The sequence below is a fragment of the Pipra filicauda genome, unplaced genomic scaffold (assembly GCF_003945595.2).
Source record: "Pipra filicauda isolate LSUMZ 115617 unplaced genomic scaffold, ASM394559v2 scaffold277_size1012519_pilon, whole genome shotgun sequence".
In the NCBI taxonomy this organism is placed as follows: Eukaryota; Metazoa; Chordata; class Aves; order Passeriformes; family Pipridae; genus Pipra; species Pipra filicauda.
The window spans coordinates 383,955-411,114 of record NW_024104395.1 but is presented as its reverse complement, the minus strand read 5'-3'; the positions used below and the strand labels follow the sequence as shown (position 1 = coordinate 411,114).

Below are 27,160 nucleotides of genomic sequence, written 5' to 3'. Positions count from 1 at the left end.
GCATCACCAGGGGGAGGCTGTCATTCCCGGAGGAAACGTTCGGGAAGCCTGTCGGCTGCCACCGGGGTCTAGGCTTGCACATGCACCGCTGCTTGCTCATGTGTTAAAAATAGGGAGTGACTGCAGCGAGGAACTATGATGGGTCGGTAGCACCTCGTCTCCTGCCACGCACCCAGCCACTGGGAAACGCCAGCGCCGGAGCTCGGCAGCGCGCCAGAGGCAGGCGCGGGGGGGAAACGGAGAGGCAGCCCTGGGTGAAGCCGGTACCCACCCGGTGCTGCAGTAACGCTGCGGATGCTGCACCGGGCCGGTGGAAGCACCTCTCAGGCAGGGCGCTCTTGACAAGCACCGCAGCGTCCTGTCTCCGCCGTGTAAACCAGTGCCCCCAGTGTAAACACGGGAGAGCTGCGCGGCTCATATGTGCTACGACCCCGCTCCCGACCCCCGCCGGGCACACACCGGCGACCGGCTCCCACCCCTCAGTCGGAGGCGCCCCCCCCGCCGCGGATGCCCCCCCCCAGCCCCTGCCCGGGCGGCGGCAGGGGGTCAGTCGGGCAGGGCGGGGGCGGTGCGGCGGCGGGCGGACGCCGCGCCCCTCGGATGACACGCCCACATTCCTGCGTGAAGAGCGGCGGCGCCCCGAGGGGGCCGTCAGATCGTGAGAGACGTCGGAGCCCCACGGACGCAATATTTTCTTTCCCTTTGATACCGCTGGGGTTTTTTACGTGATTTTTTTCTACCTTTGTTTATTTAGGGTTTGTTTTCGCTGACGTTTTATAGTTAAGGGCTTTTTTTCCCTTGCAAGAAGCAGCAGCAGAGAGAAGAGCATCTCCTTATTTCGAGGCTTCGGGAGAAAAAACTCGCTTTCAAGCTCTTGCGCAGAAGGTACGGCAGGGGCCGGCTGTTACCGGGCCGCCAGGAGGAACGGGGGGACTCTCCAGACGGAGCGCGGCTCGTCCTTCGCGCCTTGTACGGCGGCAGCGCCCCGGCTTGTCGCCAAGACCCCGCCGGGCTCCGCCGGGACGAGTATAGGGACGCGCTGCCGCTGCATGCCGGAAAGGTGGCAAACCCGCAGAGCGACTGCGGCGCGACGCAGTCCCGCGACCGATTTGCGTTTTTCCATTGAAAACGCCGGGATGCGCGGTGTCGCCGCGGGGAGGAGGGAGGTAAACACAGGGACAGCCGCGGGGCGGGAGGCTCCGGCAGCCTATGTGACAATCACCCGTCGGTGTTGCATCAGTCTGCGCTCCGCTGTCGGGGCGGGGAGGCGGGGTGTTCCGGGGAGGGCAGGAGGACAGCGCAGCGCGGCGGTGCCGCTGCCCGGGCCGGTCCCAGCGCGGTCCGGCCGCGCCGCCCCCGCCCCGCGCGCTCTCACCTTTGTCCGCGCGCCCCCCGCCCCGCGCGCCTGGTACTTTTCCACTCGGCGGCGGGCGGGGGCCGCGCGGCCACGTGACGGGCGCGCGCCCGCTGCGGCACTGACGTCGCCTCCCGCCCCCTCCGCAGGCGCGGCGAGTCCCGCCGGCAAGGACAAAAGAGCGGCCCCGCCAGCATGAGCAGCGCCGAGATGGGCAAGTTCAACATCTCCCCCGACGAGGACAGCTCCAGCTACAGCTCCAACAGCAACGACTTCAGCTACCCGTACCCCACCAAGCCGGCCGCCATGAAGAGGTGAGCGGGCTCCGCGGCGCCGGCCACGGGCGGCACCCAGGCGGGCACCCGGTGGTGCCCCGTGTTCGTCGGCACACGGAAACACGGGAATGACTGCGGGCGGAGACGGGCGCGACGCTCCGTGCGCTGACAGAGCGGCAGGTGGGGTGGTTCTTTTGGGGCTGTTCGTCGGTTTGCTCGTTTCCTTTGAAATGTATTGGAAGTGCTGAATGGGAAGTGAATATGCGAGTTGCCCGTGACAGTCACTAACGATGCAATGTTGTTTTGCAGCCACTATGCAGATATTGATCCAGAAAATCAAAATTTCTTGCTCGACTCCAATCTTGGAAAGAAGAAATATGAAACTCAGTATGTAAGTATATAAGCAATGACGTTTCAAATAAATAAACAGAAATGTATTGCCAAAATTATATTTGTTTTAATTCTGAGATGAGTAATAACTTTCTATTAATTATTACCTGTCTCCCTTTTCTCAGCATCCGGGTACTACTTCCTTTGGAATGTCAGTATTTAATCTGAGCAATGCTATTGTGGGTAGTGGCATCCTTGGTCTTTCTTTTGCCATGGCTAACACCGGAATTGCTCTTTTTGTGTAAGTATCTTTTGGTTCATAAAAAAAAAAAAAATATCTTTCTGCTGTGTAATTCCTAATGGAAAAATACTTGGTGTAAGAATATGAGCTCTAGAAAACATCCAGTCGTTTCCATAGGTGCAGAATTGCATTTTAGGATTTATGACTTGTTTTAAATTTAAAGACTGTGATACATTCAGAAGGATTTGCAAAAATTAAACAGCTTCATTGCAAGTTCTGCAACCCACAGAAATATTTTACAGTATTATACAGAAATATTTTACTACTAGTTGTAGTTTTTTCATGAAAAACTGATAGAATTCCCTTGAAAGTTCTGTTATCCAAGTCCCAGTCAGGGACGTAATATCCTTCTTCTCAACCGATATCATTGTGCCTACAGACTTACAATGTACTTACACCAATAAAGAAATCCTTTTTACTGCTGTGCTTTTACTCAATTCGGGGAACTGGTTTCAGTTACGCCAAAAAATTGCTGTCTGCCTGCCAGGGAGGAATGTGGAATAACCATCATACCTTTATTGATATATCTACATTGGCAAAAGCTTTCGGGTGTAAGATAGACTGTAGTAATGTAGTTGGAAATTACATGAGAAAACTGTACAAATTATGTACAGTGCTTTCAGTCATCTTGGGAAACTACATTTTTCGTGTATCGAAGGCAGTTCAGCACACATGACATGTAACATCAGCGGTTTGGCTGCAAATGAGTATCCATGGATATGTTTAAAGGAACTTTGTGCTTTTATCCTGGAAATGGATAAATGTGCTGAATGTTGAAGAACATGTGAAGAATAATGTTTAGTTCGAAATTTCTCTGACTCTGTTGCCAGATTTCTAGAAAGTAACTTAGATTTACTTCCAGATGTTTCAGAGTGTATCAGGGTGGGATTCAAATTTTCTGAGGAAACTAAGGTATACTAAGGTATAAAGTTCTGATCTGAAAGGTTTTATTTAAAGTATATGGTGATTTGTTGATCTTTTACTAAGATTTTCACTTACTTAGATGATGATAAACTGAATGAACAACTTAGCATGAATTCAGAAGAGATAGATACTCTATATTTCAACACATCAGTTTCATACTCTAAAGATGTTTTGCAGCACATGTAATCAGCATAATGCACATTAGAATGTCTCTGAGGAGAGGAAAAAAGAGAATTTAAGGTATTTGAACAGACTTGATGGGTCCTTTTTTTCTACAGAAAAAATGTTCAAAACTGTCAATTTAGCAATCGAGTGCTGACGTCAGTTGCCTTTCATGTCCAGGTACTGCATTCAGATTTACTTACATTAGGACTGTTTCAAAGACAAACTTGTTACCTTTTAAAAATTAGTATAGTTTGTATAGTCCTGAGGCAGGGAAGCAGTTGATCACTGATGATACTGAGGATTTACGATGACAGTGAGGGCATTACAGGCATGCTTTAATAACTAGGTTATAGATTCAGATCCAGATGCAGTTGATTAAGGCGGTAAATTCTTCGAAGACTGTGGAATCACTTGTGTCAGTGCTGTGACTTGTCACTTGTGTCAGCACTAAATAAATAAATAGTATGGTCTGGAAGCCAGAATCAGAGTGAGCTTCAGGATGAATTTGCTGACTGATCTTGTCAACACTGTAGGCAGCCATTCCAGGTTAGGACTGAGGGGTCCAGGATCTCTGCTGTTTTAAAGTAATGTAAAAGTACATTAAAGTAAAATAAAGTAACAGCGCATCTCAGCTGTGCTGTTCCTAGCTGATGGCTGAGTAAAATCCTAGTTAACCTCTATCTGTCAGAAATAGGTTTATTTGTGTGCATGTGTTGGTCTTGAATTAGCACCGTAAGACAAGTTTCCTGAATCCCCTGTACAGATCTGTGGAGTTTTTCTCAAATCTTCTGGTTTCTGGTTCTTTGTGCTGCATTTACTAATTTCACCAACATTAAAAATGTCACAAAAGGAAATGTAAAGGGTATTCTGGGAGTGCTAAATGCAGCTTGCCATTTTTAAGCAGATATGCTGATTCTTAGGTTTCTTGTAAAGCAGAATGCTTGTACTGGTATAAGAAGGACCAGAGGGTTTTTTGAATGTATTGTAATTTTCCACTGTGTTCTTCAGCAGCTGAGAAGTCCCCCCTAGCGTGCCACTCCAGAAGGTGCATTTGTTGAGGGAGAGAATTGTTGAGAGATCTGCATTTTAGGTGATTCACACGTGCTTCTGGAAATAACATGCATTGCCTGTAAAAGCTGTGGGAAAGATAAGCCACTAGCAATTCCCATGTAAGCACACCTGAAGAGTTAACTTTTGAGGAAAGAATTTTTAATTTTTTTTTATTTTTTTTTTAGTGACAATAGATACATATTTCCATTTGAAAACACAGCTCTCAATGTGCCTGAATTTTCAGACAATTCTTTAAGGCTTTTGCAGTTTCATCTTTACATTAAAAAAGACATAAAATATGTTTAAGCTGAAAAGCTGGTTTCTTTTAAGAACAAGAGATAATCTTCACTTGCAGTTAGTCACAACTGTATTCAATGGGTGCATGACACACTGTTGAACAAGGATAGGAGGACAGGAGAAATACAGTGTCTTACAAGGATACAACCCCACCCAACCACCATTCCCGTTGATACTTTGTTATTTATATCAAATGTAGCCAATTATAATAGCCTGACAGCTTGGCGATGCTAATGCCACTTTACACTAAATAGAAGCGTTGTTTAATCTTGCACTAGAATTTCTGTGTATGCTTCTGAAATGCAATTTAGTATCAAATCCTTTCTAAATGAGGCATTAATTAGGTTTTCAAAATGCTTTTAGCTGACCTTAGAATTTACATTTTTTTCCGAGGTAATATTTTAATATGAATAATGCTTATGTTTGATACATCTTTATTTAATAGGGCTACAATAAGTCATTTATGTCTATTACAAATTTGCATGTTTTTCTCTCCCCAGGATACTCCTGCTGTTTGTCTCAATATTTTCTTTGTATTCAGTGCATCTTCTTTTGAAGACTGCCAATGAAGGAGGTATGGCAAATTACTATATTACAGGCATGGTATTTGTTTCATATGGTATCTTGGTGAAACACACCCTTCCAATGGAATATTCTGTTTTCTTTTAGGATCTTTGTTGTATGAACAGTTGGGAATGAAGGCTTTTGGTATGGCTGGAAAACTTGCTGCTTCTGGATCAATTACGATGCAGAACATTGGAGGTGAGGACAAGATCTTAAAATGTCTGTACTGTCAATAGTAATTGTTCCCTACTTATTCTTGGAGACTTACTTTCACGCAACATGTGTTCATTAACCGCTTGTGTTCAAGTGAAGTTATGAAACATGTTATGTGATTCTTGCATCGTGTGGCATATTCTATATTTGTAATGATCTATGATGTTATTCACCTACAGCTATGTCAAGCTACCTCTTCATAGTGAAATATGAGTTACCATTGGTCATCAAGACATTTATGAACATCGAAGAGACTACAGGGTAGGTGTTAGAACTCCTCATCAGAGAAACTATTAGGAGAAACAAATACGGAGACTGTATATATTTTTATATGAAGACCACCGGTACACCGTAGGGTAGCTTCTTACTCAGACAGAGATACAGTAAGTTTTCCCTTCCCCTGAGTGCTTCACTTTATTTAGATCCAGCCTGACCTGGGAAAAAGGTAGAAAAATACAGGTATCGCATCATATTACAGAAAGCTGTTCTCTAAAGAATATCAGGTAAGTTCATGTATGTACCAGTCAGTACATACTCTAAGGAAAGATAAATGTGGTTATGGTTGGCGTTTTGGTTTTGGTTTTGTTTTGTTGTTTTTTTTCTTACTGCATCTAACTGGTTTGGTCTGATTAATTTGGTTTTCTAGTGTTAATATTTTGGGAAGTGTTTAAATATAAGATTAAGGTGCAGTTTGCAATGAATGTCTTAAGCAACAAAAAAGTTCTCAAAAAGACAGGGGGACTAAATCTGGGACCTAAACCAGAGTTTCCATGCCCAAGACTAAACTGGTGGATGCCTTGCCATCTAGCCCTGGAGACACCTTAACTCCAGAGTGGCTTTCATCCTTGGCTTTAAGTATAGGTGCCCCAGATAAGGTTAATTTTATCTAACCATACCCTCTGAAAGTTAGATTTTGAGCTCATCATTACTCTGGTCATTGTATAATCGGTGGAGAAGAGTGATCCTCTGTAGTGGTCAGTTCAGCGTACCTGTCTTAGACACGTGTTTTGGGCATCTCCACAGAACAGTTAATCATATCACTCTGTATTGAGAGGGTGTGTAAAAACAAGATGCCTGAGTTCAGATGGATAGAGTTAAGTGCTATAAATCTCACTCTTCAGAGTTGTACTTCTGTGCCTTGTCCTGAAGTGTCCCAGTCTTGAGAGGGCTGAGCAGCTCAAGACTCCAACTTACACCTAAGCCTGAGTTCAGAAGGTAGGCATTTTTCTGCCTGTGTTCCCCAAGGGTTGTTCAAGCCATTTGGTGGTGTTCGTACAGCTTGCTGATAGATACTGTTGTAACAACGCTAGCCATCTTTTTTTTTTTTTTTTTTTTTTTTTTTTAAATGTACTCAAATGCTGCACCTACCCCATCTACTTAGTAGTGTTATATTTACAAATTCTTTGCTGGGAAGGTTCATTTCTCTCCTTTGGCTGAATTCAAGTCCTTATTTTTTAATTCTTAAGAAAGTCCCTGGAGTAACCAGTACTTAGAAGGGGGCTTGGAGGCAAATATTTTTAACTGTCCCATCTTCAGTAAAGAATTCAAAATTGTTCAAGAAGGAAAGTTAAAGGCTGTGAATCTCACTGGATACAGCTGCTGCTTTGCAAATCTGGCAGAGAAAATTAAGAAATCAAGATCTGTATTTTAAATGTTTTCTTGTTGGCTGGCACTAGGTAGCTGTACACAGGTTGAAAGTAAATATTTTCTCAGTGCTCTGGCAATTGTGAACCCCGTTTAACTGACTCTCTCCATGCATTGCTTAGGGGAGTCTGGGTGGCTACCATTGGCATGGATTCCACTCTGGCAGCCTGGTGCCTAAAATGTAAGCACTTACCTGTTTAAATGTCCCAAAATAATGCTTACTGTAAAAGATCTGAAAATTCTGAGACAATATCATAGATACTAGCTCCATTATTAAAATTTGTTTAGCAACTTTTAAAATAATTAGCTGTATTTAAAGTTGCACAATCCCATTCTTACTCTTTAACACAGAAAATCTTTGAAGTCCTTGATCTGAAAGCCCTGATAGCCTCTTTATGAGGTATGCACAATAACAGTGCACATTCTTATGACATTCACATTCAAATTCAAATGCAAAGTCTCTGTGCTGTGATTTCTTTTAAATTTACCACAAGACTGCTACATTTAAAAAAAGTGTATGATGTTAGTGTCCTATACATTTGAAGTTTCTAAAATAGTCCTTTCTACATCTAGTTATCCCAGATAAAACTGAGTAAAGAGATGACCAAATTGTTTTTGCATTTACATCATAAATCCAGAGCAAGTCAGTTAATTATTTCGTATTTCCACTACCATGTAAAAGGTTATATCTCAGCAATTATGTTTGCATATACAAATTTCCAATTAAATAATTTTTCTTTTAACTCAATAGTATACATTGCATTTTAAAATAAATACTGTTAGATGACACCATAACAGGATGTAAAATATTAATATTTGGGAATAAATGCTTAATATTACTTAAATTGCTTAAAGCATATAGGATGACCCTGTAGAACTTTGTTTTTCTGTGTTTCAAAAAATATGTTAATCTCCTAATGCTCCAAAATGTTTTGTCAAAAAATAGCTGCTGCTTCTTATGGAATAAGTGGCAAAAATGTTCCGAAGGAAAAAAATTCTGAGGTTCTTACCATGCTTTCCCTACTGAAAGGGACTAAATGTGCCTCCAAGAGACTCCCAGTGCTTGTTGGAGTTTTCTCAGCCAGTGGGCTTGAGCTACTGCCTTACCTTCAGCCCTCACCTGTTTTTCTTTAACTCCCGCAGGGCACCCAACAGAATTTTATTTCCGTTTAAAGTGGAAACCCTGTTGGGGCTCTCCAATATTCTAATACATCTGGAGAGTTGGGAGACAACACTTAAGAAAATTACTGTTTTTTCCATGATTGATCCCAGTTGACTTTTTTTCTAATCAGTCATTTAATTTTCTGTCTTCTGACTTCCAGATACATATTATTTTTATAAAAGGACACTAAAGGAAAGGCACAATGCAGGTTTGGGGTGAGATAAGAAGCTATTGTAGAGCATTAGGCCCATAAAAGAAATTGAACACCAATCCTTTGTGACGTCAGGTAGTGCATATTTTTGAGGAGCCATATGTTATAAAAGATGAGTGAAGACTAAACTGAAAATGTAATTTTTAAATACTTGATTACTTAAAAATATTATTTTTTTTTCTACAGAGAATGGTATCTCAATGGTGACTATTTAGTGCTGCTGGTGTCTGTCATCCTCATTCTTCCCCTGTCCTTACTGAAAAATTTAGGTAAGCAGGAGAGTGCAATCAAAATTAAAAAAACATTGAAAATACTGTGGGGAAGTGGATTGATACAATGTTTGAGTCTTCATGCTATGTGAAGTAACAACTGTTCCCAAACTCATTTCTTGGGACTAATTAGTGTATAGGTAATTGCTATCAGTCTACTTGAAAAAAAGAAAAAAATTAATCAATACAAGTATCCTAAATTACAGATACGTTTTTGGAAAATGAAAGAACAGTAAATAGGTGGCTTTAGAACAAGGTCAGCAGTAACTTTCTGTTCTTATTACAAAGTTTGACCTCTTTTGGTCAGTAGTGAAATAATATAATATTGTTATTAGCTGTCCTATAAGAGTCTCCAAAGAATAGGGATGACCCTGGGCAGTTAAATTGCAGTGTCTTTTCATTTTGGATCCCAAGCATCAGCAGAATATTCATACCAGATGCTTTCTCTGAAATGGCTGTAATTCAGTTATATATGTGAATAATTCAGTTAACACACTTATTTGTACAGAGAATCTTGTAGTAGAATCTTAATAATCGAGTGTCTCAAATTTATTTATCAAGTTACTATTTCTAGAAATTAAGTAAATCAATGAAAACAGAAGGGAAAAGGCTAAGTTATCTAGTAGCACATGCTATAAGAATTAACTGTATAATCATTCTTCTTATACAATAAACAATTCATATAGTTGTTGCTGTGGGTTTTTTTAGTTCGCATTTTTTTTCTTATAAGTTAAATTAAAAATTTAATACTACAGACTCACTGTATGTACAGACCCTAATATGTCTTTCAGAATTTTCAGATCTGGGTTGAGATTAGCAGAAAGTCAATGAATAATTAAGTAGTTCTGTGTGTAACGCTAAGAAAATCACAATCTAAAACTATCACTGATAGAATATATTTTGTCATGATGTTTTGACTTGAATGGTGTTTCTGTTTATTGTACCTTAGATTTTTTTTTTTTTTATCTTTCTTGGTCACAGGGTATTTGGGCTATACCAGCGGCTTTTCCTTACTTTGCATGGTCTTCTTTCTGATTGTTGTAAGTATAATCTTGTTGAGATTCAGTGCTTGTAAAACTGTGTTTCAAAGTGAAATTAAACACAGTTTCTGAAAATTTTCACATCTTGCATTAGTCAAAGTAATAATAAATGCATGGCTTTATTTCTAGGTAATTTGGAAGATGTTTCAGATTCCTTGTCCTATGGACAGTGACATTATGAATGCGACATTATTAAATGGAACACTAGCACCTTTGGTAAATGAAAACATAACAAATGATATGTGCAAGCCAAAATATTTCATCTTCAATTCACAGGTAACTGACTGAAATCAAACACTCTGTTGAAAATAACTGAGACTAAATACATAGCAGATAAATTAGGTCATTTTTCTTTCAAGTATTTGCCCAGTTCTAAACTTGGGATGTGTTAAGACTTTCTGTTCCAGTAGACTTGGGCACTGTTTACTTCATGTGGACTGGGTGTTTCCACATTCCAAATACAGAGAAATTAGCAGAGCTTGATGTGCCTGTTTGAGTGGCAAAAAATATATCTTTCATTCTTCAGCACGGCATTTCTCAACCTTGGTCGAGTAAGCTAGTGAAGCATTTTAAAAAGTTGATTGCAGAAGAAGATGAAGGAAATAAAATTGTAAAAGCATGCAAATAGGAAGTGTTTGCCAGGGTTTGGGATAGACTTGTTCCCAGTCACAAATTCTTGAGTCATGAATGCTCCCAATTGCAGTGGTGAATGTCCACACATGGAGAAGTATGTGTAATACCTAATACCAAGATCAGGCTGTAGTGGCTTAAGCCTGTGAGTTACAGAACATAATTTTGAATGCAGATACAGTCAGATCGGCATGGACTTCAGTGACATTTGAGATGATTTGGTCCTCAGGGTCTGGGTTTAAGAAAACACAAACTTGTTTTAATTTATTCTAAAGTTTCTGGTGTAAAGAATAGCTAGTTTTCTTCAAAAAATAAACTAATGCCTAAGTCAAAACTGAAGAATCTACAAATGATTATTTCTAAACTTAATTTTTTAGTGTTTGTTGAGATACTTACAAAATATACTTTTTTTTCAGACTGTCTATGCTGTCCCAATCCTAACATTTTCTTTTGTCTGCCATCCTGCAATTCTTCCTATTTATGAAGAACTGAAAAGGTAAATGTTAGAGATTTATCTATAATTCCACTAAACAAACAAAGTAGTATGAAACAGTATGTTCTCACAACTAACAATGTTTCTTTTCCTTACAGCCGAAGCCGTAAAAGAATGATGAATGTATCCTATGTATCTTTTTTTGCCATGTTCCTCATGTATTTATTGGCTGCTCTCTTTGGATACCTGACATTTTATGGTGAATATTGCCTACTCTGCTTTCTGTTAAATTACTTACGTTCTGCAAAACCACAGTATTATTTTAAAGATAGAACAAGAAAGCATTTACTATGGGTTCTAAGTACACACTGTTTGTTGGGGGTGTTTTTAGTGCTTCTGTAAGGGCACACCCAAAAGGAGATCAGTGGTAGACTTAGGTCCGAGACACGGGATTAAAATTGGATTAAAACAGATTCCATGCCTCCAAGTCTTCCCTGTGTAAAATGGAGACATGCTTACAGGAGCTCTTAAGGCTTTCAATTCATATTGATGTGACTGTAAAATTTACTTAAAATTTAGAGCAGAAGCAGTTGTTTGAAAAGTATATCAACTACATCTAATTAAAATACTATTTTCTTTATAGGAAAAGTCGAACCAGAACTGCTTCATACCTACTCTGCTTATCTGGGTGCTGATGTTCTCCTTCTTATTGTGCGTCTCGCTGTTCTTATGGCTGTAACCCTCACTGTACCTGTAGTTATTTTCCCGGTACGTAATTTTTTTTTTTTATGTCTTACTACCAGGTTTTTTTTTCATCCCCTGTACTCCTACAGTCATTTACTGATTTGGGAACTCCTGTTTATTAGTTTAGAGAGTTTTTCTCTTAACTGAAAACAGAAATTCATTCCAATAAGCTTGATGAAATATAGCTATACTGTTAATTCAAATGAATATGCAACATTTATGAAGCAGCAGGTACAAATACATTCAGTTATATTGTTTTCCTGGTATGATTAAGTCAACTGGGAAAATTAAACAGATTGGCCCTTTTTATATAGAGTATTTACACTGTTGTGTTATCAGCTTACAAAAGTCAGCGTGTTTTTGTACATACATTTTGGACACAATCAGACCATTTAGGTGTGTATTGTTGAGCAGCATCCATAGATGTTACAAAATTCCCTGGAATTTATTTTTATTCAAGACAGGTGTTTTTCTTTGGTTGTTTTTTTTTTTTCTGCTACTGACTGCGCTTTGAAAATCTAAATCACTGAAAGAGGGAAAAAAAAACAAACACAGAGCTGCCTCTCAAGTGCAGAAAGTAAATATCTAAAAAAAAAATTCTTTCATATTTTGAGTTCTATTAAAATATGAAGTGTTCAGGAAAATAACATTAAAATACTTTTAGAAGGAAGGTCTAACTCAGGTGACAGTCACTGTCTTCCACAATAAAGACTAAACTGTCTTTTTTTTTTTTTTCTCCCCCTTCAAAAGATCCGCAGTTCCATTACGCAGCTGCTGTGGGCAGGGAAGGAGTTCAAATGGTGGCGTCATTGTTCCATTACAATTGCTCTTCTGGCATTTACCAATGTGCTTGTTATCTTTGTCCCTACTATTCGAGACATCTTTGGATTCATTGGTAAGCATTCCCTTGTCAGTTTAAGCAGTCTTTCACATTTTAGAAAAGGCAATTTCTATGTAATTTAAGTATGTTTACCTGTTTATGAATATTTCTTTCTGTGCTTTTTCTATACAGGTGCTTCTGCAGCTGCCATGCTGATCTTTATACTTCCTTCTGCCTTCTATATCAAATTAGTGAAGAAGGAACCAATGAAATCAGTGCAAAAGATTGGGGTATGTATAGACAGATATGTAATTACACTTGTTGACTAATTCAGAGAAAAAAAATTGATTTTCTGCTTCATGATTTAAGAATTTCAAAGTCCTGGTGAAGGTAGTCAGTAAATTGGTATTTAATGTTATCTTAATTTAAAATGTGGGAGCTGCATAGGAATTAAGAAGCTGAGGGGCTGGCCATCACAAGGCTCAGTTCACTTCAGTGACTTCTCTCAGCCCTTGCCCCCAGTCTCAACAATAGTTGGGTCATTCCGTTGCTGATAAGAACCAGATTTCAACAGAATACCCTTAACAGCTATACTAAAAAAGGCTTAACAATCTTTAAATAGTCTTTTAAGACTTATGTATGTCATTTAACCCATAAAAGCTGACCTCTTTTTGGTTTATCCCGACTGTTCTTGGTGCTCTTACTGATCGTAGACATACTGACTCAGAATCAAATCTTAGACATACTGAGTTAAGTCAGCACAGTGGCATAACCTGGCTGGTATCAGCAACTACATTAACTTTTCTTAGTTGAGGGTGAGGTCTGCTATATTGAAAAAAAAGTATTTTTTGATTTGAAAAACGACTCCAGGTATGAGAAAGGTAACTCCTTATCACTGACTTGGTCTCTTGTCTCTTTGTCCTTCATGAGCAATGGCATTTTTGTTATATATAGGCATGACTTTATAGGTGTATATCATGGCTTAACCAACAGTATCATAGCAGAATCTGAAGTACTTCTTTTATGTTTTCTTTTTTTCAGGCTTCATTCTTCTTTCTAAGCGGAATAATTGTGATGACTGGGTGTATGACACTGATTGTTCTAGACTGGACCCAGAATGTTACATCTGATGGCCATTAACTGCCCTGGTTTAATCTCTAGCACTCCACTTCAGATGCCAGTGTTCACTCAGATACCTCCTGAGAATGAAAATGAGCTACTCAGCTTCCTTTGAAAGGCAGATTCTTTGTTGATGGTTCTTCTGACTGTAGAGTATCTGAACTCTGTCTTTAAGAAACTATTCTGCATGATGGAAGTGGATATTAACATCAAACTTTGTGAGTGTCTGGCTGACAGAAGTGACAACTTTATTCCATTCCAGAGAATGGACAGAACTCTCTGTAGACTTTTATCAAGCCATGTTTGGCTTTCGTCATTGTTACTTGGATATTTTGTTATTTTACTTGAATGTGCCTAATGGAACCATTTGATGTGAGAAAGAACTCTTTAATTTAAAGCAAAGTGTTCAAATAACCAATAAGAGAGAGAGAGAGAGAGAGAGAGAGAAACACTTATTTTTTGTACCAAAAATTCTTATGGACCTCAAAAGCACTATTTTGACTGTAAGAAACACTTTTCTAAAAAGAAGGAAAGAATAACATAGAAAAGCTCATTAAGAATATTTAATCAGTGTCCTAAATTAAATTATTAAATATAGTTTGACTTTCTCGATCTCTTCACTCTCATGACCAATGACAGGACTCGAGGATACAGCATGAAGCTGAGTCAGGGGAAGTTTAGATTGGATATCGGGAAAAGGTTTTTCACCCAGAAGGTGGTTGAGCACTGGAACAGGCTCCCCAGGGAAGTGGTCAGAGCACCAAGCCTGACAGAGTTCAAGAAGCGTTTGGACAATGCTATTGGACACATGGTGTGATTCTTGGGCTGTCTTGTGCAGGGCAAGGAGTTGGACTCAGTGATCCTGATGGGTCTCTTGCAATTCAGTATATTTTATGATTCTGTAGAGGCATAATAAGAAGAAATTGTTTTTAAAATGCTTCTGACCTGTTTTGACCAAAACAGGTCAAAACTCTCTGATAATAAATGCTTCCCATGAAATTCACCTAGTTCAAATTAGAGTGAAAATAATCCTAAAAATCATTTGTCAGCTTACTTAAGTAACTACAGTTACCTTATTACCCAAAAATGGTGTGGAAACCCTAATTTGCAAGCTTTAAAAAACCCCACCTTTTAGAAATGGGTACATTTGAGAAAAGCTTAGGTAATCTAAAAATTGTAAAGATGGCATTGGCATTTCCCTTCTTGAGGTACTCAGTAGTGCAATTGAGTAAAACAGGGTTTGGGATTTTTGCTTTTTTGTTGGTTTGTTTTTTTTTTTCCTATTGTAGATATAAACTGAATGGCACTGGAGCATAGGATGCCATTAATACAAAACTCCCTCCTCAAATTCCCTTGATTAATAAGGTCCATTTTCAGTTGTAGCAATGTAATGTCCGTTAGGGTTTTTTCTGTCCAATATATCTTGAAACACTGTAGGAAAACAAAAAGGTCCTAAATTAGTCTACTACTTGTATAATATTCAAAAACTGTACAGTATTTCTCAAATTCCTCATCCATTATTGGATTTTGAATTACTTGACTATTCTGTTTCTGAGTCAAATCCACAAAATAACTGCACCAATATTTCATGCTTGGTACAAACTCTCTTCACACACATAACTGGGATTCCTCTTCCAATTTATACTGTATAGTAGTATTAAAGATAACCTCATAGGCCGGATAGTCATCTCATACTTGTTTGCTTCAGAGATAGATAGGTTTCTTATGAGCCTTAGCTGACGAAACAGGTGCTGTATGGTTGTGATGAGCTATTTTGTTTCTAGTGCATGTTTACTCTTTCATTCTTATCCCAGGTTGAAGAGAGGTAACACTTGTGTAACAGCGTACTTGGCTTACAAGAGGTTCTCAAACACAGCAATATTGGGTACAAAAGCCTAGAGAGAGATTATTAATGAAATACTCATGGCAATGTGGTCAACCATCTTCATCTGACACAATGTTTTAAAAAATTATTTACAAAGGTCTGCTCAGTCTTTGTGTCAGAGGGAATAACTAAGGGCCTGTAATCCATTGATTAAACAGTGCCTGAGACTTTTTTGCTCTTATAGAATTAATCAAACAAGCCTAAACAATAGTGTTTGGCAAATAATGTCAATCTCTGCCCAGCCATTTAAAATCTATGAAAAACAACTGCAGGTATTTTGTATTGATACTTCTGCATGACTGTAAGTACTGGTCACTTAAGTCTATAGTGTAAAACTGTAATGAGAAGTTAGATTTCTCATGTGTTATTTGTATTATTAGTTCGGTGGTACTCAACTGGCAATTAACAATCCTGGAGTCAGCACTGACTAACACTCCTTAGGTACTTCTCTGCCTCAGGTACTGTACATCCATGGCTAACTATCCTGTGTTACCTGATCTCCACAGAAGTGCTGAGCACATGCCTCCTCAGTACTTTGGCAGCTTTTCTTCTTCCTCCACAAATGTGCAAAGGTGGAAGAGGATTAAAATGTTGTCTGCCTTTGAGCAATTTGTAGCACATAAGGGATGAAGTGTTTCCCTTGCTAGCATTCAAAAAGGAGGAGAGAAAGTGAGAAATAGCCTCCTTTCTCACAGTAACCATAGAAAAGGAAGGAGTTGTAAATGAGAAGCTACTACAAAGTCCTTCTCAACAACCAGAAAGGAGGAAGATTTTTGTGATGACACCTCTTAAAGTATTGTACATGTCATTAATTTTCTGAATGTAGCAATTTCCAGATTATACATTGTGTGTCGTATTATTTGATAACTGACTCTCCACCTGCAACAGTTGAGTTCCACTTGGCTGGGTTGATTTCCAACATATGATTTTTTTAATTATTATTTTTTCCAAACCTGTCTGTTTAAAGTTACATACATTACAAACCACCTAAAAGAGCAGCTTCAGTATTAAACCACTGTTTTGTCACCTCAGTTAGACATTACTGTCTTCCATGATATTTCAGTCATAAATGTAACATGTTATTTATAAAACATTAATCCATTAAAACTAAACCTATTTTTCAATATTTATGATAGTCTATGTACATAAATTAAATTGTATGTGTGTATATACTGTAAGTATAATGTATATAATGTAGCTTTGGAATCCAGGATTTATGTATATATTCCTCTCTCATTACTGATTGTAACATCATTTCAAGGAGTTGTTCATGTTGTACATCTGTATAACAACTGTCAAAGGAAAGAGCCCTTTACAACAAAGTATAATGCTTACAGAAATGGAAGAAGTGTGTTACACCAAAGGTGTGTAATAAAACACTAAGACTGTATTTACTACAAATGTATATGTTGCAATAAACACAGGAATCACTTGGGTCCATAGAAAGCATTGTTCAGGTTCGTGTATACTTTTCCTCTAAGATTTACCATGGATGTTACGATTTCCTGAATGCAGCAAGTTAACAACCTTTGCGATCTAACCTATTTGTTAGGCTGCCAAATTCGGGCATCCTGCGGTACATCTGTGTACATATGTAAATACCCACCGTATTGGTAGAGGCCAGCAGTACAGCTGCAGTTGTTGGCTAGACTGTTGGCCAACAGCACAGTTTCAATGAAACATTGTATGTTTGTTTTAACTGAAATAAATAAATAGATAATCCTAAGTAATGGTGTGGTGTTTTCTTGGGGGGAGGCATTTGGAGGATTTTCTTTAAAGATGATATTAAAAATGTACCTTTAATTTCATGCATATTTAACTTACTGAGCACTCTTTAGGAAAACAGGCCAGGAAGAAAAAATGTCGTACAACTACATCTACAATTTATGACACTACAAGGGTAAACAGAACAAGACTGGGCATTAAAACAGGAGATTAAATTCTGCAAGGAACCTGCATTATGTCATTTTTTATTTTTTTTTTTTTTTAGAACAGGAAGAGCTGGAGACAAGACTCGATGTGTTAGATCTTGTGTAAGTGTAAAAAATGAGTGAGTTTTGCTGAAATCCTATGCCACTTTCCTTCATTTGAATCTCCAAGAGAAGAATAACTGCTTAGGTAAAATTTTCAAAACTGGCGTGTCTGTTTCACTTCCATTTTAGAAACTGAGTACAGACTAAATGCAGTGTATCTATTCTTAATTCTCAAAAAATCTCTTATCAATTCATATGAATACCTGTCCCAAATATTAAGAATCAGGTGTGAGAGACACTGGAGTTGTAACAGTGTGTCATGTATGCAGCAAAACAGTATAGGAAAGGAATATTAAAGAGGTATAGTTAAGTACCCTGAAATTAGGAAATACCTCAATTAAGGTTGTATTAATTACATAATAGCATAGTATTTTTTCCTGGAATCCTCACTTCGTAGCTGTTCATTATTTTATTTTCTATGATGCTTTCTGTTCACAGTGTTTATGTATTTGTGCAAAGTCCTGATGGGGGATGAATGTCCTCATTTCTCCCTAGTTCTCATTTTAATGTCTTCTTTGTGAAACACAAATTATTCATTTGCACAATGTTGCAGGCCTGTAAGAAGGTGTTAATCAGTATACAGCTCTGGGGACCTGGAGCATGGAGAGGCAGTGCTGTGAGGCAGCCATGTATTTGAGTCCACAATTTAATGGGGACTTGCTTATTTTGTATTTCAACATTTGCTTACAACCATCTGAACCATAACTTTAAACAGGTTTGGCGTGATCATCATTCTTGAAACAAGAACCCTAAGCATCAAGTTAGCCATTTGGAAAGGGTGATCAAGCCTGGAAAGGCTCATTCTCTTAAGCTGCCCACCATCACAAAGGAACTTCATAGCAGCAGAGAAGCCCTTTCCCTAGAACGCTGCTTGACTAGCTGAACAATTAAGCCCACCTCTATGCAATCAGGCATTTCCATCAACTTAAATAACATGAGAAACAGTGTTTTCTACACACTTATTTCTCTCAAGAGCTGGCTCATCGTGTGAGGTGAATGAGATAGTGCAGTGATTTAAAAAAAGAAACCGAAATTTCATTGTGACAGTCTAAAATCCTGTGCTTTGAACGTATCTACCTGCCATGAGGTCTTTGCTTCAGAAGATGGTTGTCACTTAAACTTTAATCACAATGCTGAGATTTGTGAATCTCTTGAGGTCTATGCAGGTAACAGGTGGCATCTTTATTTCTGATTCCCTGGAAATTTTCCTTTCTTCAACCCGGACTTTGCCAAGTCTGTCCTGTCCCAAGGTCATGCCTAGGCACCTGACCCTCAAGTGTTCATGCAGCAGCTGGATTGTATCAGGTCGTGCCCTAAGGTCCCCTGTGGCTTAGCTCATATCTCTGTTTGCAGGGCAGCACAGCTCCCATTCAGTGTGTGTGCCCAGGTTCCCTTTCTGGAAAAACAGAGCAGAGCGTGGCCACTGTATGCCCACATTTCAGTACCAGAAGAAACCAAGATGCCATGAGGGAGCCTCTAATCCTGCCCTTCAAGGAATGTGAATGTACCATCCCATCTCCAGTGCAGATGTGCCCAGCACTGTCTTTCTTGGCCTTTCTGCTTTTAGTCTCTTGAGTGTGACAGTCTAGACACCACCTGCTTTCACATGCATTTCCTTCTGTGTTCTTGCACAACTGCTTTGAGCTGTCATAAAGTGAGTCTGTCAACTCTGTCACTCTTGCTTGCAGCCTAGTCCCAGTTTGCCAGCTCCCCAGTAACACCACCTCTTGAAGCTCCTCTTGCCAGGCACCTTTCTTCATCTCACTACTTTCTTGACTATGTGCCTGCTCAATCCTTACACATTTACTGTACCCAGGCACAGCCAGAAATATATTCCTTTGATTTTCCTAGTCTGTTCCTAGCTGGTCTCCTTAGGGCCACGACTCTAAAAACAAGCCTTATTTTCTTATTTTCTGGTCATCTCTCCAGTCACGGCTCTCCAGCAGTCCCACAGGGGCTTCTTCAGGAGCCTAGAGAAGTCCACTTCCACACTCAGTTCAGGCATCTCTTGTCCCTCAAGCCTTTGGCTGAGCACAAAGCCCTGCTGTAGAGGATGACAGGGACATCTTTTCCAAGAAAAATAATTCATTATTTTTTATGTCCTCTTTTCCCTGATTTTATTCTCACAGAGGCCAAATCATTTACTCTGACTGTTTTTTCACACAGATGCACAAAAACACCGCCCTGCTGCAGTTACACATGATGGAAAATGTCAGGAGAAGAATCTGAAGCTAGGTACCATTTAAAAGAACAGAAACATACTCCAGTGAGAGAAGAGTCATTTAATCCCAGTAACAGGTGGCATAATCTGTCTTGTTTGAAAATGTTATTTAGATGAAAAATAAGTGCTATTTTTAATTGTCATTATTATTTGCATATACTAAAAAGGAGAAAAAAAAGGGTTTCCATTTGCAGAACATAAACTGACAGGTCATATATGTTGGATAGGTACTAACAATAATGCAGAAATCAGTATGGGTCTTGGAAAGGAAGTTTAGCTTATATAATTAGCTTTTTCATGATCTTTAAAAGTCTTCTTCACATCATTGCCAAACAGCTCATATTCCAGCAAAATTAAATGGAGCCAAGTGAGGTGCTGTGGGTATTCCCAAATGCTCAGGAGTTATTGGGCTGGGACTAACATGATCAATGACACATGTACTTTTTGTTAAAATAAATATCAGTTTGTGAACCTCCAATATTGCTCCTTCCTGCTCTCTTCGGTAAAATGACTCAGTGCACTGGTGGGTGGTAACTCAGGGCTGGAGCCAAGGTGACTACACATAACAGACAGACAGACGGATCTCATGAGACATGGCACAGACTGCCCCCAGGCACCTCACCCTGCCTGCAGCACAGGCACTGGAGGCTCCACTTGAATCCTCACCGAGGACTTGGGCAATGAATAAAACTGGCAGGCACTTCCACTGTGGGCAAGACATGTGGAGTGTGCCCCAGCATCATGGCTGAGGAAAACACTGAGGAAAATGTTAAGATGGGGATCAGAACAGGCACAGCAGAGCCTCGACTTTGTGGAAGTGTGAAGAGTAGCCATGTAGACCATGAGCAGTTTCCCTCTTTGTCCATCAGAAAACAGTGGCAACCAATTAGAAGATTGTTTTGAAGTAGCTGCCCCTAAATTATTTGCAGTTGTGCTTGCTTTTCTGACACAACTGGGGAGGCATCCACTCTGAAACTGTTGCTCTGTGAGGACTGGTGGGCTTCAAATGAAAATGGCATACAAGGGATGTGTTTTTCGGGGAAACAAGTGAGGAAGTTCCTAAGAACAGCAGCTGCAGGAAACCGAGCTGTCACAAGAAGCTGCCGAAGTTACAGGGGCTGGCGCTGGGTGTAGGTATTTCCTGATGAGGAACAGTGCCAGGAGCAGCAAGCCTGCTGCATGCACTGGCCTGCCTGCAGAAATTGAGCCAAAATGTCTTGAGTGCAGGAAATTATGAAATCTGCACTAACATGGATCGAGTGCCCACGGGGACTGTCTGTAGCCTGTTGCCGTCACACAGCTCAGAGGGGCTGCATGCTTTCTGCTTGTGCCAGGTTTTGACACTTGCTCTCTTCCCAAAAATCAGATCCCAAAGGTCTCTTGCCTTACCGCAAAGATGATGTTTCCAAGCACAAACAAGACTTACATTCTTCTAAACATGGACATGGATGTCCCAGGAAACATTTTGAAGTCCTGCTTGCTACAACAATCGTGGTTTGGGGTGACACTGTGTGTGTCTGTGTCTGGATGTACACACTGGGAATAGAAGGTACAGGGGCTCTTTCAATATATTTCCACTTACATGGAAAGACAGTAAAAATTCAAATGGAGAAGTGAAGAAAACAAGTTCCTCTTCCAGTAAACCAGACAAGAGCCAATACTGATTTCCACACCTATATTGCTTTTCTTGGTCCCAGAAAGATCCATGACTCTCAAATTCCTCTCACACATTGTACTTTGGAAGCCCGTGCTCACTCTAACAGCCACTGCAAGCTGGCTCTTAATCTTCATTTCTTCTGTGAGAACATTCATTTCAGGTATGCTTTATTTCATATCCTGGTTCCTTCAGATCTTATTCAGTTGATGTGAACACCAAATTGATTATGAGACATACGTGCAACAGCCTTTTTTTCCCCCCAGGACCCAGCCCTAAGCTCTGCAGTGAGCTTTTATAAACTACCAGCCAGGTCACAGTGTATTTCAAAACTGAGTTTGTAGTTTAACATAAAACAAATGTTTCTGGTTTTTTGCTGCCACAGATTTCCACCCATTGTGGTACATCAAATGCAGCACTTCACTACTCCAGCACTTAAGAGGCAGTTTCCATCTTGTGGTTAAATTACTCAACGCATTTAAACAATCGGTATCTTGGATCAACACACTGCTTATCTCCCAAGTCCCAGTGGAGAAGTCCTATGACGGTTATTATGTCTAAGCATGGCTAACTGCTGGAATATCCATCTGTCCTCCCCTGCAAATTTTAGTTTGGCAGGGAACATCAGTCTTCTCTTCTGCATTTTCTAGCAGCAGCTTCACCAAAACTAAACCTCTGAAGCATTTCCTTTTTTACTTGAATATGGATAAGCGTGTGAAAGAATCAGATACAATCTTTGTCATCCAGAAACTTTAGAGAACCATGAAATCCTTCTGAAAAAGGCATCAACAACTACTTAGAGTAACTACTTTGATTGCCTTCTTATTTTTATAAATACTGAGTAAACTTAAACACATGGAACCTAAAGTATTCTTACAGTTTATTTTATTTGTCAGTTCTGCTGTCATCTGAGTAAAGCTGCCCGTGTGATTCAGCCTTTTCCGTGCTGAAGTGACTAGAATGGTGCTTTCCCTGTCTGTGCACAATGAGTGCACACAGTCCAATAACATAGAGATAAAACAGAAGTTCCTCCGCAGAATCTTTCCTGCTTTCATTTCTCTCACTCTTCTTCAGACTAATGTATTGTAGCTTTACCTTCTCCCTCCACTACAGACACCCAAAACCATTCACTTCGCTAATTCTCACAAGGTTTTGAAAACTCTTAGCACTTCCTTTTTTTCTCACAAATAAATGTCTTTGCTTTTCATTTGCTTAGTAGTTTCCAACATGATCTTTTCAGAGACTGTAAAGATGACCAGATTTCAAAGTGGAAGTACATAAGGCCTTTTTGCCTAGTCTAACAAATTGACTGCAATATTTTATAGAAGTATAAAAGAGAGGAAATATTTGGAAGACTAAGTGATAAAGAAACTGTGAGAAATATTGCAATATCATGGTAGTGAGTACAGCAGCCAACTGATGCATTAATGTTACTAAACTAAACTATAGATTGCCTTTGATGCTGGAAAGCTGAAAATTAACAGCACAAAGTTTTCTCTTCATCCTCCTGCTGCAGCTCGGCCATGTTTACTTGCTGCCCTGCACAGTGACCCAGCTTGCAAAGCCTCAGGGTTTGTGCTTTGCTTCATTAGCCCGTATTTCCTTTATCCATGAGCCCACTCTCCCTGCAGCCTTCCAAGGAGCTGGTGGATGTGGAAAGCTGGCAGATGCTGGGGCGAAGAAGTGGGCTGCTGCCCAAAAGGGATAGGTGTCCAAGACAAAAACTCAGGTGTGTGCTAACAAAAGGGATGCTTGATCAAAGGCTTCTGCTTCGTGGTGCCTAAAGGCTGGGAATGAAAGCTGCCAGCAGCCAGTTATCCTGCCCAGGGAAAGGAGCTGCCACTGCTGGCCAAGCACCCATCACAACGGGGTCTGCTGTCCCCTGCTCACAAGCAGGTCAGCTTCCCTGAGGGCTCCAACAGGCAGGAGTGAAAATGTAGACAACAATTGCATTTTTGGAGTTGGCATTGTAACTCACTGAAGCACCAGTCACAGGAGAGGAAAGCAAGCCAGAGGAAACACAGGAGGGAAAAGGCCTGCAGAAGAGCAGAAAAGGAGAATGATTTCATGACTGTGAAGAAGAGAGAAAGTGGCAAATGAGAAGGGAGATGAGAACGTCTGTGCAAAACATAAGAAATCCCGAAGTGATTTTGTGGTTATTTGTTTGCCTCCTTGCCTTCCTTGAACAGGAAGGGAGAAAGGACTTGGTGAAAATACTCCTGGATAAGGTACATAAAACAGAATGTGTGAAGAACTGAACATCAGCCAGCCCAGCCTTCAAAGCTGCTCAATTAATAAATATTCAGAATCTTTTGGAATTATTTTGAAATCATGTGAAAAAAATACTGGAGAAAACTCTACATGTTGACAGTCTCCAAGGGAAACCTGAGTCATTACTTAACTCTTGTTACTTAATGCCCACAAGGCTATCTTCTATCCCACTGGCACATTAACATAAGTAATAAAATAAATCACTCTAAGCCAGAATCTTTTCTGCAGGAAATGCTCAGTGAAATCAAGGGGGTAGCTTGTCAGAATAGCATGGAGGTCCACATCACCATTTAAACGTGGATTTTAGAGTGGATAACCATTACAAATAAGCCAAAAAGGGATGACTAAGTTTTTTCAGACTTCATCTGTTTCTTACTCTTGAGCAAAGATATATAAACCCTTTCTTGTCCTGGTTCTCAAGCTGACAATGAGGAAACTCATCCTGGAAAATAAAGAAGTGCTCATTCCTGGCAGCCAAGAAGTGGTGGGTAGCAACAGCTGGTGCAGCAGCCATGGCCCATTGCAGCCAGTGCAGTCCCACAACAGCCCTTACAGGCAAACTGCAGGCAGATCATTCCTCCTTCTTCTAAGCAGCCACAGAGCAAATACACAGGCATGTATGTGCCTCTCGCCAGAAAAACATTCTCTTACTTTATGGAAAGCTTTTGCAGTGATGCGTTTTGGTACTACAAATATAAAATGTAAATCTTTCTTATTCCCTAGGGAAATAGGGAGCCTGATACACAGCTTTGAGAGACCCTAGGATTGCCACTCTATACCAAAACATACCAGTGATGCTGGAGGTTTTCTACTCACAGTCAGTTACAATATCCTGAATCACATGAATCTTGTAAAAATTGCCAAGTCATAAACAAGCTTCTGACCTTGAGCTAGTAACTGCACTTCCTGAAGTGCAACATAAATAAATCAACATAAAATGGTATGATTGATGCAATTTTCCAGGAACCAGATAGGAAGGAAAAGAAAGTAAGTATTTTTTTCTGGCCAAAAGATTGATGGTGATATTCAAATTTGAAGGGAGGAGTTTGCCTTGACTCATAGGAAATATCTTTGTTCTTGGGGATTTAAAAACAGCCTCCGTGGAACAAAATAGATGGCCTGAACTATGCCTGTGTTTTGAGGAAGGATAACTTTGCCTATTGAAAAGAATAACGAAGTGAGGAAGTATGTTAATGGAATGTGAGGTCATTTTCGTTTTTCTTTGTAGCTGGCTGCACCAAAGGCAAATGACAGTGGTGAATTATTTTGAAGAGCATAGCAACACAGAAAATGAGAGAAGTTTAGATTTTGAATAATTAATTTGGATCATGTTACTGTTGTCAAGTTGTTCACTTATTTGGAAGACACAAAAATTGATAAATTCTTTGCTTTGAAGAGATTTATAGTCTTAACAATGGTGATCTTACGTGATTTTGGTACTAGCTGTCATATATTTACCTTCACTTTTTTTAAACCTACCATAAAGTTAACAAGGATTAATTGAAGCACTAACAGAAAAAGAGCTGCAAATCCCCTCCAAAACCCAGTGAAGGTGCTCACTCATCATCTAATCAAATTTTCTACACAGAAGAATGTCTGAGGATTATTAAAACCAACTTCAAACCTGACAGCATCATTATTACAGTCCCAGGGTTGCTTTTATCGCTGAAACATAAGTAGCTGTGCTCCTAGAGCAATGATGTTGCTGGAGGAGATGAGCAGCACTTGGTCCAGCCTTGCCAGAACTTAAAGACAACTTAAGTTGGCTTTCCCTGCATGGTGCTTGGGGCTCTGAGGATACAAATTAATTATATGCTTTAAGCACCTTGAATGGTCCCACTAACTGATGTTTCTTTTAAAGTAGCTTTGGAATCAAATCTAAAACAAGTTAACAAGTTGTTTTTTTTTAATCAAGACCTCCTATACAGAATTAATTTGGAAAATGAAGAAAGAAAATGGAACTCAAACTTTGCACCAAAACAAGCAAGTAACTGGGGCATGTGCTGAAGAAGGTGACAAGGAGAAGCTCTACGGCAGGAGAAGAGTTACCCCAACTCCCAGGCCTGCTGCAGATACCTAATCCTATTACAAACCACGCTGGATCATTACCAAAACTGTTCTCACTGTATTTCCCAGGCCTAAATACCTGCATGTGTTTCACAGCATCAGGCATAGCACCCGTAAGAGAGGGCATGGCATCAGCATAGCCAGGAAGGCCAAGGGTGGCAAAACAAGTTGTGCTTCTGGGATGCATTTGCCAGGTATTTAGCCTTTGAACACACCATCTTTTCAGCTTTGTGGGCTCTTACAAATATTGCTAGATGTTCATCCAGCTGCACCAGTCAAAGAATTTCTCACAGATGCCCTTTCACAGTAAATGTTTCAAGGAACTTCTCAGCTACTGGACATGAAGGTGTTTCAGGGAAGACATGGCCACTTTCGGAAGGAGACTTCTCAGCAGGAGAATTAGAAAGATGAAGAGAGCTGACTCAACATGGCTGCTGTGTGAATGTTTTACCTGAACACAGGTGTCCCCCTGCAGCCACCACCTTGCTGCTGGAGCACACAGGATGGCTGCTGGGAGAGAGGGCAGCAGCCACGCTGCACACGCCGGAGCTTCCCTGGGCCCCTCACGCGGGCCGGCAAAGCCACCATTATCCTCTAGGCAAAGTCATATGACAGCACACAGAACAATATTGCTGTGTTTCCTTACCATTGACTAATTAGTTACCAATTTGATAGTTCAGAGAAAATTAGGAAAATTCCTGCCTGTTGCTGCTAAGTAGCTAAGTTATGAAAAAGTAACCATTTCCTTTAAATTTACTTCTCATTCTTCTCTTTTTACAAACATTTCTTCATTCTGCTGGTATATAAGACCTTTTAACATTATTTTCTATCTGTTAGGTTTCTTGTGTAGGAAACACCATCCTGACACACTGTATCAATCCTTAAAGAGGATCAAACAAAAAAAAAGAATAAAAATATTCAAATTTCAGAATTATTAGGATCCTCTTGAGGATGACTTTCTTGTTTTCCATTTCCTGTCAGAATTTGATTTTGCAAAGGAAGCTGACATATGCAAACCCTGATCACATCTTAGTATTAGTTTTATATTTAAACTTATGAGAGTGATTCAGATTTAGCTTGGGATTGTCAGAGCTTCAGGTGCTCATTTCTTTAACTCAGGAAATAGCTCTGCAAGGAAAGCATATCTAAGGACAATACCATGATAGATCAATAAGAGTATTATATGTCATAACACATTTCTATCAAAGATAAAGCACTTCCCACTTGTCTGAAAGGTGTACGTCTATCTCCTGGAACAGCAAAAAGGAAAAGAGACAAAGCAGTATATCCAAAACCAAGTGCATATCAAAACTGATGGGGAAAACAGAAATAAACTAAAGAATTTTCAATTTAGATGTCAAAGAACTAACACTGAAATCTTTCCGTACATGTTAAACATGTGGAAAAAACTGCAAGTCAGCAGAGGAACACATATTCTCAGAGAAGTCCATTATAAAGCCATGGGAATCACAATTTAATTTTGT

General features: G+C 39.9%; 1 protein-coding gene across 1 annotated transcript; it reads left to right on the top strand.

Moving 5' to 3' along the window:
* Nucleotides 1-655: 655 nt before the first annotated feature.
* SLC38A2 (solute carrier family 38 member 2) lies at nt 656-14,142 on the top strand. The gene is made up of 16 exons (XM_027730735.2): nt 656-885; nt 1,504-1,668; nt 1,939-2,020; nt 2,145-2,260; nt 5,197-5,270; nt 5,366-5,458; nt 5,653-5,734; nt 8,677-8,759; nt 9,741-9,799; nt 9,929-10,075; nt 10,846-10,925; nt 11,021-11,121; nt 11,506-11,630; nt 12,357-12,501; nt 12,619-12,716; nt 13,468-14,142. The coding sequence occupies exons 2-16, from the start codon at nt 1,550-1,552 to the stop codon at nt 13,564-13,566; spliced, it is 1,503 nt and encodes a 500-aa protein (XP_027586536.1). The 5' UTR covers nt 656-885; nt 1,504-1,549; the 3' UTR covers nt 13,567-14,142.
* Nucleotides 14,143-27,160: the final 13,018 nt, after the last annotated feature.